Raw genomic sequence first — 13,606 nt, 5'->3', positions numbered from 1 at the left:
TTAAATGCTCAATCCAGAGCAGACCGACACAAATATTTGGTGGAGAACCGAGGCATGGTAATTTCCTACCAAAAGTATTTAGCAGGCCAAAGATATCATTCATCACATATGTGTTGCAAACATTGAACCAACACTGTTATCTTCAGTCATAGAGTTAAATTTGGCTATGGGTTTACTCTCTCTCTCTCTCTCTCTCTCTCTCTCTCTCTCTCTGTTTCTCTCTCTCTCCTTCTTGCTCTCTCTGTTGTTTTTTTAAAGAAACGCAGCAACCCAAATAAGGAGATTGCCAGAGAAGTGCTGCTGTGTGAGAGCCCAGTCCTTAGAAAGGTTGTGAGAGTGGTCTGGCTGGAGTGGTGGGCGTGTGGGGGGGGGGGGGGTTACTCAGAGTGATGGGGCATTGAAGTAAAAGGCGGAGAACAGTCAAAGACGCTAGCTAGACTGTGTGACTGTTCAGGGGCTTGACTCTGCACCACTTCTGCTCCTCATCTCGTATGTAACATATCATTCTGGAACTCTCAGCCGTGCTCATTTACAACTAAGGATAGTACCACGAGCAACCTGTCCTTCTATCTTGTGTGTCTCAGTTTAGTGTGCAGAGAAACTCTCCCAAACAGCCACCATGGAGGCCATCAAGAAGAAGATGCAGATGCTCAAGCTGGACAAGGAGAATGCCATCGACCGGGCAGAACAGGCAGAGACGGAGCAGAAAGCAGCTGAGGAAAAATGTAAACAGGTGGGTGATGGGTGAAAAAGGAGTATTTAACTTCCACCAAATGTGAGGTGGTTTCAGCTTCTAATCAGTGGTGACTGTATCACTGTAAAGACTTCATTCCGAAATGAATGAATGTTCATTTCTTGACACCATGACTGCTGTTGGATACAAATTCTCAAAGAGTCTGTCAGCCTTCATGCAACTCGTTAAGTAGGCTAGTGAATTCATGCCACATCTTTAAGCTGATAATGACTACACAGCATCCATCTTAGATGATGAGATAAAATGAGCTGCGTCACTCAATAATCAGAATCCATGAACGCATTAGATGTTAAATTAGAATTGTGATGCTGAATGATGGTGTAGATGTGCTTCCTCTCTTTAAATGAGGCATTCAAAAACTTCAGACTTAATAAACTACTAAAACAGCCACAAGTTAAACACGAACAATGTTTTACAAGAGAGTCTTAAACAAGACAACTTCTACCACCCACAACTATGTTAAACACCAGGCATCAAAGGAGACAAATTGAATATTTTGTTTATATGTCGCTGACAGACAGGGATCTGTGTAAGAGGGTGTTAACCTTTTGCTGGCATGTGTCCCCATCCCCTGGGAGTAAGATGTAGCGGACCTCTGTAGTGGTCAGCATAGCAAGCCAGTATTTTTAGACACAGAGAGAGAGAGAGAGAGAGAGTGTGTGTATGTAAGTGTAAGTAAAGGAGAGAGAGAGAGAGAGAGTGTGTGTGTGTGACAGAAAGAGAGAGAGATGGTGAGAGAGAGAGAGTGTGTGTAAATAAAAGAGAGTCTGAGAGAGTGAGGGGGAGTGAGAGAGAGAGCAAAAGAGAGAGAGAGGGAGTGTGTGTAAAGAAAAGAGAGTCCGAGAGAGGGAAACAGAAGGGAAGAGAGGGGGGGGGGGGGGCGAGAGAGGCAGGCAGGATGGAATCCATGGGGATTATCAGAGCCACTACAGCAGCAGAGTCCAGGCCTGATAACAGATAACCGGAAAGTGTTTGTGAATGCAAAGTGGACAGCATACCAAAGGGCTGGACACTCAAGCCTAAAAATACACTGCTATCAACACTCATGCAACAGGGTGCAAGAGTCACAGAAGTTATCCCAGACTTTTGGTTTGTGTATTTTATCTATTATTTGGTCACTCAAGAAAGCATCCACTGACAAGAAGCTAAAGTCAATATAATGGGGATACTTTATCGATGAATTACTGCTTCATTATCAGCCCCTTTGAATGAATCAATACTTCTTGTTTGTTTTACATCACAAACGTCACAATTCTATGAATAAGATTAGTTTAGAAGATATGTGTGTACTACTACTAGAAAAAATACAAATAAAGCTACATAGAGTACATACACAAATCATACCCATCATTATTATATTTATCACATCACTATAACACTTTTTTGAACATTTATGGAATGGTGTGTCTCTCTGTTTCATCAGCTGGAAGATGAGCTGGTCGGCCTGCAGAAAAAGCTCAAAGGGACTGAGGATGAACTGGACAAATACTCAGAAGCCCTAAAGGACGCCCAGGAGAAACTGGAACTATCAGAGGCGAAAGCCACAGACGTGAGTAGAGGACCATGACCTGACAGTTGAACCAGCCTCACATACCAAACAGTACGAACAATAATAGCGAATTAAAAGAGCCCACAACAACATACACAACTTGAAATCACAAAAAACACAAAGGGACAACCTCTAATCAGTACACATGTGATTGGTCTTCCTTAAATTCTTATAACATGGCAATCCTATGATAAGCAAAGCCTGTCTGCACTCCTTTCAGTATGTCATTCTGTTTTTTCTTTCTTAGATGACATATAACACAAACTAATACAGTGCCACTCTTGGATCACATGTAGGAAATCATTACATTGTGCGTTACACAATTCACACATTCCTCTATGATTCTAAATGACTGCCAGCTGTGGGACAGAGTGCAGCACTGACATATTGAGCAATCTGATGGTTTTCCTTGCTAGTGTTAAGCTTCTTAGAAATGTCTTGTCCATTAAGTCATACAAAAGAGTGAGAGAGGGTGAGTATTTCATTTTCCAGGTCAAACAATCCCCAAAATATCCACTATTCTTCATGTATACACAACAGAGCCTCAGCCACAGACAAAGGGGTACGAGTGAATTAATAAATGTTATGTGCTACACCCCATCTTCCCCTGACCCCGAATCATTTCTTTTCAACGTTTCAGTATTCAGCTGAGCTTATTATATTCACTTTTGCTGTCATATGGAAAAGCATCCAGAGTGGCGGAGCTGCAGGCCCAGCCACAGCTGCCCTCTCTGGGGTTTCCGCCCTGCAAGGTTGGCTGGCCTGACCACCGCCACGCCACATGTCACATATTAGAGGCTGCCGTAAACTAATTATACCTCTGAATTCACAATGCCAGAGAGGGAGGAGTGCCCAAGAAGAATTCTGTGCCTTTGCTAGAGTCTCTGTATGCAGTGTACGTGAGTGTGTGTGTGTGTGTGAGAATGTGTTCTCTCTGCTCTTTGATGGAATGGAGTGCTTTAGCTGGGCCTGTTACTGATAAGCCCAAAGAGTAGCTGCAGATGGAGGGGGTTTCAATGGCAGCACATCAGCCCCGGAATTTCAGGAATGCCGCTAAAGCAAACACAAAAGCCCGCACTCCTGCATCTAATGAAATCAATACTCAGCGCCCTTTTCCTGTGGGCCAAGCACAGAGACAAGCCTCTCATATTTCTGTTTGATAGTAGTCACCAAATATATTTTAAGGTCTTTTGTTGCTGGTTATCTGAAACCCTTTCACACAACACTGTTTTCAGTGGATCGACTGACCTGAAGATTCTTGTTTACTGAAGAGCAGACCTGTGAGGTAAATACCTGTCAATTTACAGAATGAATGAGCTCATATCAAAATAGCTCTCGCCAGGGTTTTAGACAGAGATGTAGTTTTAAAGTTTCACAGAGTATAATATTTTCCCATGGCAATAAAGTTAGGTCTAGCGAAAGTTAGGTTAGGTTAGGTGTCGGAGCAACAGGTATCGGAAGCAAACATAACGCTGTAACTGTATTTACTAATGTAAATGTATTTTATAGACCACTAGTATGGCACCCACACTGAAGATAAGACACTTTCTTATATTATTTGGACTCTCATCATTGCTCATACATCTATTTGATTAGAGCTTGTACCTGTATTTCTTTCATAAAATGCTTGTGCTTCACTCCTACGTGTTCCACTCATAGGGTTCATCTTGAATTCTTAAGAACGCGCTCCTGAGTCTGGTGCCTACCCGTATACCGCGGAACCCACACGCACGCTCCGCCTATCCCCAAACTGTGACCTCATCCCAAGTCACTTTTTTAACGGATTGGAGGATTTCATATCAGCGTTCTTCGGTTGCTCTAGCCATTTATATCCGCAGTCTTCACAGTAATGTGTTGACTAGATGATGCACTATACGTACTTAATACATTCCAAAGGTTACATTGCATCAAACGTTTTCGGAGGCGTGAACTGGATTTGTATAGCGGCGCAGCGGAGGACTGATTACTGAAGCCACCGGGATACCTGGATAGACATTCTTTGCACTAATTTCGTCCTCTATTTCAGTATTCGTCGGGTAGGCTATAGGCCTATTGGAGTTTTAGCATTTACATTTTGTTAACATACGCTGTATATTTGCACTTTTGTATTGTGTTAGAAGTTTAACGGGACACGGGAATGGCAGGGTTGAATTCTTTGGATGCTGTTAAAAGAAAAATTCAGGCTTTGCAACAACAAGCTGATGATGCTGAAGACCGAACCTTGGTTTTACAGAGAGATCTGGACAGTGAACGAGAACTCCGGGAGAAAGTGAGCGGTCTTTACTTTTACTTCCTGCCCATTCCTTTGCATCTTAGAACTCTTTTATAACTCTTACAACTTTTTTTCATGACACACTTTCGCTGGTCATGTTCTATCTCTATCAAAATGCAAAAGTCGCGCTATTCTTGCTTTATTCATTACCAGCCTCCCAGCGTCTTTATGTGATGCTTGGCTGTTGGCGTGCTGGCTTTTGACGTGAGTGTCACATGCTGAATGAGTGTAGCGTAAAAGTTGATGAAGGATAGACACTTTATGTCATCAGTGTTTTTTAGTGTTAGGTTAAATACACATCCAACAATCACGATAGAACGTGTATCACACTCGTTTCCAGGGTGAAGCTAGTCGTGAAGCGCCTCTGCTATAGCCTATCACCTAACCTAAGAGCTTGGAAAATGTCTCAGGGTTGTCAACCTCATTCATCGACCAATTGTTCACTGAAAGTAACTGGTTGTCAAGTGTACATTGTGATGACACTTTGGGTCTTTGGATGGAAAGGGAAACTCATTGGTCCAGATGCAGACTTCCTTTAATGGTTGGCCTAAGGACCTTGAGAGGGATGTTGTCATCCTAGTTCACTTCTCTGCTTCCTGAGGTTCCCACTGCTATTGTAGGTCATCTGACATGTCACAGATGTGGCACAGGCTAGGAGATATGATACTGCTGCCATTATATCATTCAAGACATTTGATTATTAGGATTTGGGCTAATATTATAATAATATTATTCATATTATTGGATAATCTAGATTAAATTCAATATTGATTTTATGCCATGATTTGAAATGGTCCCATGCACTTTCATAATCAAAGAAGATGACAATAACGATACCGTAAATGGGTTTAGAAAGTGATGCACAGTGATATCTAATGGGACCTAGCAGAAGCAGTTGACTAAACCGGATCCATTCACAATGTTAAAAAAATGTATACGGTATACTGTGCACTGTCAAACTCAAAATGAATTCTAGCTGTTTTCAGCATTGACAGTTTAAGACCTATTGTAGGCCTACAAAACGAGATTGTAAGTATAAGCCTATCCAGTGGTCTGTTTACATACACATCATGAAATGGTTTCCATCCTGAACAGAAGCTTATTCTGGAATAAATCCAGTTCTGGAAGGGAGCTTGGTCTGGACCAAAGTTACGTCCAAGATTTTGGCAGAGCAAGTCCTTGCTGAAATTTGACATATTTTTGCCTGTGATATACATTTAGTCTGAACCCTCTTTGCATGCTGTGTTGGCTCTGAGATATTCAATTTCCCATGGATGGCCAAATTTCATATTATGCAGTCTGGAGCATATCCATAGAAACACAGACCGTATGCTTTCCATTAAACACAACCCTAAATTGTAGCAATAATTAGATTCCTACTTGGCTTACTTTCCCCTGCTCATTCCCTGGCACTTAACGTTGGTGCTGGGCCTTATGACAACAACAGTGGAAGGATGAGCATCCCTTTACCTTCTTCTGTCCAGCCACTCTTGTCAGCTTTAAGAAAATTTTCATAATTACATATTCTTAAAGATAAGGTAATGTGGTGATTACATGTACTGCATGTTTCCTATTCTGCCTCTCCCACAGGTGAGACCTATTAGGAGACTAATACTAGAAGGCTTTGAATAAAACTTGAATTGAATCTTGAATCTTGAATTTCCCCTTGGGGATCTATAAAGTATCTATCTATCTATCTATCTATCTATCTATTTATCTATCTATCTATCTATCTATCTATCTATCTATCTATCTATCTATGTATCTATCTATCTATCTGAAACTGACTGTACATGTCTCCCATTGTTTCTCACTGAGCACAAGCCATAGAGTTAGTCATAGCTCACAGTCCTGGTGACACAGAGCCTGTATGGACACTGCTTCCTACTGATGACAATTACCTCTAGTTGTGGTTCCAGTCAAGGGATATTTGGGCGTCTTTTTAATCTGTAACTCACTCAAGAAGATAATTTTATATCCATGTTTCAACAGGCATATTGTTTTTGATAATTTTCCAACAATCCTGTGCGATAGCCTGGTAAAGACATCATTCCTGTGAAATTCCTGGTTAAAGGTCCTGCCAGGAGTCATATAATGTGTGCAAGTTGAAATTTGAAGACCAGAAGTTTGTCCAGTACTACATTGTGTGATCCTAAATTGTAGTATAATTTATGCACAACACATTTAGACAAATTCATATTGATATCATCCTGGCTTAATTTGCAGGTGGTTCCTTTAGTACCTTTGATATCTCTCCCATCCTTATTGCTGGGAGACACATGGTTCCATTTAGTTTAGTTTTTTTTTTCTTTGAGTGATTGGTCTTCCTGGCATTCTACTACAGACATTCTCCAGAGTATGTTTTACCATATAAGGCATGAGTCCCAGACAGCTAGAGAATGCTCTGACTAAGGAAGAGGGCCTGGCCAGAGAGGGTGTGTTCTGACCCGCAGCTGAATGAATGAGGGGGAGGGAGGGGGAAAGGATGTAGAGTGGGCTGGTTTCCTGTCTTTTTTATGTTTGTGTTCAGCACCAGTGACTTCTCATGAATCCCAGTATTTTACTTTAACCAGAATTAGCATTCCGGCTATAAATGTCGACCTCCATAACTTTTGTCCGTTTGTTAAGTCTACTTGTTTAAATGCCACAGGCTGTGAGCTGGTTTAGTCTCTGCATTAACATGTGAAGAACAGAGTGTTTATTTTCTCAGATATGTTTACGTTCTCCCATATGTTCCATAGTAACTCTTTGAGGCACACCCAATTATTCACCAGGTTCAACTTTATTGTTTCAGAATCATGGGTCAGTTTGAAAAGCCAAAGGGAATGAAAGGTGATCAAAAACTCAGCACTGTTTAGAAGTGGTTTCATGCCAGATGCTCATGACATATTTTATCCTTTGCTACTGGAATAGTGTGTACCTCTCAAAAACATTCTGAATACATTTCCGTCTGAGGACTCACAGTACTGTGCCTTTACATGGCAGAGCAGAGAGCTCAAAATGGGTCAAGGCTGTTGCGGAGAACACTGAACTCATGCTCTGGTCAGGAAACCATGCCTCTTGTGCTACTGGGTGTGTTCCCCACCACTCTGTCCACCTCTGAACTGAAATAGTCTGCCTATGAGAACATGGAGCCATTCTCCTAAATAGCCTAATTTCAGTTCACCCCAGGGCTCTGTAAACACTCGGCCTGCGTGGTAAATGTCTTACCTCAGCACTCTAAGCCTTGCCACAGAGAGCCTCATGGCTCTGAAGATTATCAGACCAGAGTGACAAATACTCATGGTGTTAAGAGTGGTTGCTGTGTAAATAAAGCCATAATGTTTGTTTTGCCGTTTAGAACTGTTATGGAGCTTAACTCCAATTTGTTTGGGTGGAGTCTTTACCCCTGTTATTGTGCATTAGAGACTGAGTTCGACTTACGTCATCAGAGTGCCTCTTTCATCTTTTATCGTTTCCATTGTCATCTTAAGAGTATTAATAGTAGTATACCTGAGACATGGGATGAGATGAACAATGTAGCTTTTTGTTTCCTTGAATGCTTGTCCCTTTCTTGGATGGACATCCCTTGACCTATCTAATCAAGTTATGTCTTGTGCATTGTGCTCTGATTACACATTACACACTGAATGTACACTTCATGCAATGGGTAATTTACTACACTGGACTCTATTATCTCCATTGCATCAACCATGGTTTTAGCCCATAAAAGAACACTGTATGACAAACAGGAAGATAATAGTGTACCTTGTGGAGCCCAATGGAAGGTCATCTTTGACGTTTGTGACATCTGTGACCCTCAGGCTGAGGGAGATGTAGCTGCCCTGAACCGCAGAATCCAGCTGGTGGAGGAGGAGCTGGACCGAGCCCAGGAGCGGCTAGGCACAGCACTGCAGAAGCTGGAGGAGGCAGAGAAAGCTGCAGATGAGAGCGAAAGGTGAGAGGGCGAGCAAGGCATCATGGGAACATCATCGATTTCAGATAGTCACAGTTCCATAATCATGTGTGTAGTGCAGTCAGAAAAAACTGATTTTTTTTTTTATTGCATCACACTCATGTTTTTTAATGACTATAAATACTGTTCAAATTACTGTCTGTATAGTGTTACCACTCAGATAGGATATAAACATTCTACTAAATGACTGCATCTTGGTTTAAAAGACTACTCTGTGTCTTCCCAGAGGTATGAAGGTGATTGAGAACCGGGCCATGAAGGATGAGGAGAAGATGGAGATCCAGGAGATGCAGCTGAAGGAGGCCAAACACATCGCAGAAGAGGCTGACCGCAAATATGAGGAGGTGGGTCTGTTTACAACAGAGAGCCTGAGCATATAGGTCATAGCTCCACAAAGGACAATCAATGATAACACTGAGTAATACATGCTATGTATGTTATTATACATACTGTTGTACATAAATTGCACTATAGCATGAACAGGTCTTCAATATTCCCAAAGTGATCAGGTCTGTAGCTTGATCTCTTTCTCTTCTTTGGCAGGTGGCCCGTAAACTGGTGATTCTGGAAGGAGAACTAGAGCGAGCGGAGGAGAGAGCTGAGGTCTCAGAAATGTGAGTTGTAGTTTGACAGTCTGCATTTTTTTAAGTCAGGATATTCAGATATGAAGAACATCATTCAAACAACTGCTGATTTGCATATTGCATCAAAGAGAAATGTTGGAGTATTTCAAACAGTACATTTCTCATCAGTACAGTTTAGTGCAGGTGAACTTAGCTTTGATGTTTCGTAACATGCTTTCTGTATGGTTGTTATTTTCAGTAAAGCCAGTGATCTAGAGGAAGAGTTAAAAAATGTAACCAACAATCTGAAATCACTGGAGGCTTCATCTGAGAAGGTAAGTAGCATTGGCCTCATTTTATTTCTTGTAAAGGCTCACTGTTAATTGCATCTGTTTGTCCGTTCAATGTCTCTAAATATCTTCATAAATATTGTCTCAGAATCTAATCACTGTATATCAGTAATGCTTTCCATGCAGTGAGGGTTATGCCACTCAGATTGTTATTTTAGCAAAGCTGGAAGGGTTTGGAGCAGGCATGGTGCCAGTTGTGCCACATGACTTAACCTAGCTACTTATGCAGCTAGTTTACTGTGATTGAATCACCAATTCATGCCTGTCTGATGGGCAGTGTGGTACACAGTATGAGGAATTTAGCCCAACATGGTCATGTGTTTGAACCATATCAGCCTGGTGCATAGATAACAACATAGATAGGCTAGCAGAATTGAAAATATTCTGGTTCATTAGCACAAGCTGGATTTGGTATGTCCTTCACATTTTGCAATGATGTTTGTGAGTAGTACTAATTGCTGTACTAACATGTCCTTGTCACCCTGATTGTTTGTCTTTTTTGTAAGTCACTTTGGATAAAAGTGTCAGCTAAATGACTAAATGAGTATAAATGGCACTTATGGAATATTCCGTTTGTTGATAACTTGTGTACCCAGACTTTATTCGATGTGCTATGTACACTCAAACAGTATTCATGTTCATCTATGGAAAATTATGAAAAATGTATGGTATGGTCTTGTTTCTTCTTTTCTACATTTCTGAATCACATATTTACCTGTGTTGTTACAGTACTCTGAAAAAGAGGACAAGTATGAGGAAGAGATCAAGGTCCTTAGCGATAAACTGAAAGAGGTGAGATAATGGAATCATAACTTTGTCTGAGTAGTTTGAACATTATATTTTAAAATGGATCTTTTCTTTAATTTGTTGTTATTTATTGTAAACTCTGCCCAACTATGTTCCTAGGCTGAGACTCGTGCAGAATTTGCTGAGAGGACAGTGGCTAAATTGGAAAAATCTATTGATGACCTGGAAGGTATGACCAGTTATCTATTCTATTTATTTGCACCCTGAGACACACTGATGATGTCCGGCGTGTTTTGCAAAGTCAAGCAGTCTACATATTGTGATTGTGCCAATTACCAACCATTTCGTTCGAAAATTCTAAAACAACAAAAAAAATGTAATACTTCAAAATAACATTTGATAAATTAACCTTACATTTTTCAGTAGCCATAGGTGTTTAGATTTGAACAAAATCTCATTTGGTTCTTATCGGGGATTTTACTACCTGAAATATTCAATTTTGTTTACCACGCTCAGAGTTCAGTGCTGGGCTGGTGGGTGCCTATTCCCAACTTTTCTCATGGCACATCAATGGTTAGCCCGAGAATTTTCTCGTCGCAAATCAAAATCAGAAAAAAGCGGATTTGTACACGCTTTACAACACACAGCTCTTCGAGTCATGGTAAAATGTAATTTTTGGTACATAGTTAATTTAGATACACTTATGGTGTGGGTGCTTGTGTTTCTTTAGGAATCCACCGTCTTGGTTTGTATAGAAATGAATATTAAGTGACACATACATGTAAGAGGTTGGAAATACGGGACGGTTGGTAATAGCTGATGTTACGATAGTGTTGTCTTTTAAAAAACGGTTTTAAAAACTGGTTTGAATTAAGCAAACTATGAGTTAAAATATTAAAAGAGCCCCATGGAAACTACCAGACTAACGGAACAATTGCTCCCCAGAGAAACACAGGCTCTTTGCCTGCATTGGAATGTAACACCCAACATATAATGAAACCCATCCGCAACCCTTTCTTGCTGTGTAAAATAACAGCTACTTTTATCAGCAATGCTTATTTTACATCAGCAACATGGAGAAATTTGTTATTAATAGACGTTTCTGATTAAATGCTTCTGTCTTGTGATTTCTTTCTACTCTGCATCTGTAAAGTATGGCTGCTTATGCTTTGAACTGAATATTCTTCTCCATTGTCCTGACCTATCTCATTCTTCTTTCTCCATGTCTGTCTTTCCTGCTCTTCGCCTCTCCCTGTCTTTGCTGCCTGTGCTTCTTCCCTCTTGCTTTGGACTGCATCTCCTGTTGATCTTTGACCTCCAGATGAACTGTATGCACAGAAGTTGAAGTACAAGGCTATCAGTGAGGAGCTGGACCATGCCCTCAATGACATGACCTCTTTATAGAGAGCTTTTTAGAAACCTGTGCAAAGTGTCATCTCTTGCTGTACTCAATAGGCCTTTCTGTGTTGCTCTATGATATCTGCAAACACGGGCCATTTCCTCTGTTATCGGTGCCTTACTCTCTCTCCTCATGCTGGGCCTCAATAAAAGCCTGGTTTTCCTATGCATACTCCACTTTGTCTGTTTGCTTTTCTCAAGTGGTTCAATACTTAAGACAGAAACTATTTTACAGATCGTCCAAACTACTTGCTACCTTTGTAAACATTTGTTTAAAAAAATGTTTCACAATGTCAAGCAGTCAGGGTTAGTAAAATGTATTAGCCTACATCAGACTGAGTGTCTTCAGGCTCCAGTACTGTGACCCATCTGCTGTTGAGGCTTTTCTTCAGTTAGACACAATTCCAGTCACAATTTTTTGGCAGTACAACTAGAAATTACACCTCAGCATCTATTTGGTTTTGCAAGTATGCATGTATAATGAGAACATTGATTTCCTAGTGATCCATGTATACTGTAGACAGACAGGTTGTTGTTTTGAACAAAACCCAGGTGAGCTTATTATCATTTCACATTTTCACGAGTGGTAATGGAATGAATCAAATAAATCAAAGTGATGAAATGCCTACTTTTAACATACTTTATTTAATCAACAACTTTATTTAAAAATGCATGCTCTACTAATGTGAAATGGATGTCTCAATTTAGAGAGCATATAGTGTTTGACTCTATTACTTAAATCTGCATATAAATATTGTTTGGCATGTAGTGATGTGAATCATGGCAGTCTTGTCATGTGGGTTATTTTGCATATGGATGACCTAACTACACAAAGAGCTATTTTGTGTGTGCCCACATACTGTAACTGTACAGTTGTTTTTTGGTGCATGTGTAAAATACTTTGTTATTTTCATTTCAGAAAAAGTAGCAAGTGCAAAAGAGGAGAACCTGGGAATGCATCAGGTCCTGGATCAAACACTGCAAGAACTCAACAGTTTATAAGTCTGGTGAGGAGGACTGGAAGAAGAAGAGGAGAGGGAGAGGAGGAGAACAGACATCGCTCCACATTCCATTAATTTCACACCTCACTTCCTGTTTACGGCAGTAAAGTCTCATACTTTATGACAGGAGATTAACTTACATTTTTGTTAACAGTCTGTTGTTTCTGGAAATGTCCACCAACAAAATACATTCCATAATTGCCATGTAACAATGTTTACAGAATTGTGGTTTATTTTATTTTGTTTTTATTTTATAGCCCAATGCTCACCAAGAATTCACCTCAGTATGGTTTAATTGAAATTGTGATCTGAGTATGAAATGATCCCTCTATGTACAACATACTGAATTATTTATGGAGACCTAATTTGAGAATGTATTTCAGCTTCAGTTGGATTCTTCAAAATACAGCTCAATTATGCCACCTATTGGGAATATTTGTTGTTAAAATTACAAAAGGCTCCAAAGGAAGGACATTGCAAAGACAATGATATGATCTATGTAAAACTGGTATATTGGATGCCTTGTAGAGCGAGTTTGAATACATTTTGCATGCTTTCTGAATGAATGATGTTCAGTCTTCACCTCTACAGGGCCATATGAAACTTGTTAGATAAGCGTCTATTTACTCTACACTCAAAGAGAGTAATTCTTTTCAGAGGACCATGTGAATGTAGAATTGTGCGTCAAGCATTTCCTCTTCATTGCAAAGCTGACGTTGCATGTTCCTCCAAGGCGAATACATCAATGGGAAGGCCATAATTATTCAAATGTTCTGTGTGGGCCCAAAGTTTCATGGTTACTAAACTAAAGAATAAACATAACCAGTGAAACATGATTCTTCAACATTGTGTCTCTGGCAGTTGGACTTAAGCGTGTCATGTCCGTTTAAATTCTATAAAAGTCAATTTGGTCATGTTCACTGTCATTGTCATCTGAAATCTGTACATAGAGGCTACATGGTTGGGTGACATGCCATATTAATGTACCTTGTAGCCTAGGTCTATTCTTAATCATCC

At 40.3% G+C, this 13,606-nt stretch overlaps 1 protein-coding gene across 4 annotated transcripts; it reads left to right on the top strand.

Annotated features, from left to right (window-relative positions):
- The first annotated feature begins 347 nt into the window (after nucleotides 1-347).
- On the top strand, nucleotides 348-13,433 carry tpm4a (tropomyosin 4a). 4 transcript variants are annotated; one of them, XM_076278675.1, is made up of 10 exons: nucleotides 348-489; nucleotides 585-733; nucleotides 2,178-2,303; nucleotides 8,379-8,512; nucleotides 8,757-8,874; nucleotides 9,074-9,144; nucleotides 9,353-9,428; nucleotides 10,173-10,235; nucleotides 10,350-10,419; nucleotides 11,512-11,760. In XM_076278675.1, exons 2-10 carry the CDS (start codon nucleotides 620-622, stop codon nucleotides 11,592-11,594), a joined length of 855 nt encoding a protein of 284 aa, XP_076134790.1. In that variant the 5' UTR covers nucleotides 348-489; nucleotides 585-619; the 3' UTR covers nucleotides 11,595-11,760. The 4 variants fall into 4 exon arrangements, with proteins under 4 accessions (XP_076134790.1, XP_076134791.1, XP_076134794.1 ...); XM_076278676.1 differs by lacking the exon at nucleotides 11,512-11,760 and adding an exon at nucleotides 12,508-13,433 and having other exon boundaries at nucleotides 424-733; XM_076278679.1 differs by lacking the exons at nucleotides 348-489; nucleotides 585-733; nucleotides 2,178-2,303; nucleotides 11,512-11,760 and adding exons at nucleotides 4,118-4,572; nucleotides 12,508-13,433.
- Nucleotides 13,434-13,606: the final 173 nt, after the last annotated feature.

Source organism: Alosa pseudoharengus, unplaced genomic scaffold (assembly GCF_046254945.1).
Source record: "Alosa pseudoharengus isolate Yale_2024_CS ecotype anadromous, Long Island Sound unplaced genomic scaffold, YU_APseudo_1.1 YU_APseudo_1.1_scf_11, whole genome shotgun sequence".
NCBI lineage: Eukaryota > Metazoa > Chordata > Actinopteri > Clupeiformes > Clupeidae > Alosa > Alosa pseudoharengus.
The sequence above is the reverse complement of the archived record's forward strand: the minus strand, read 5'-3'. Positions and strand labels throughout refer to the sequence as shown.

Excerpts from the sequence above, each read along its gene's own strand:
- tpm4a (XM_076278676.1), top strand. The coding sequence starts at position 620 with ATGGAGGCCATCAAGAAGAAGATGCAGATGCTCAAGCTGGACAAGGAG. Across the intron at positions 9,429-10,172 it reads TGGAGGCTTCATCTGAGAAG|TACTCTGAAAAAGAGGACAA; the intron begins GTAAGTAGCATT and ends GTGTTGTTACAG. Across the intron at positions 10,420-12,507 it reads ATCTATTGATGACCTGGAAG|AAAAAGTAGCAAGTGCAAAA; the intron begins GTATGACCAGTT and ends TTTTCATTTCAG.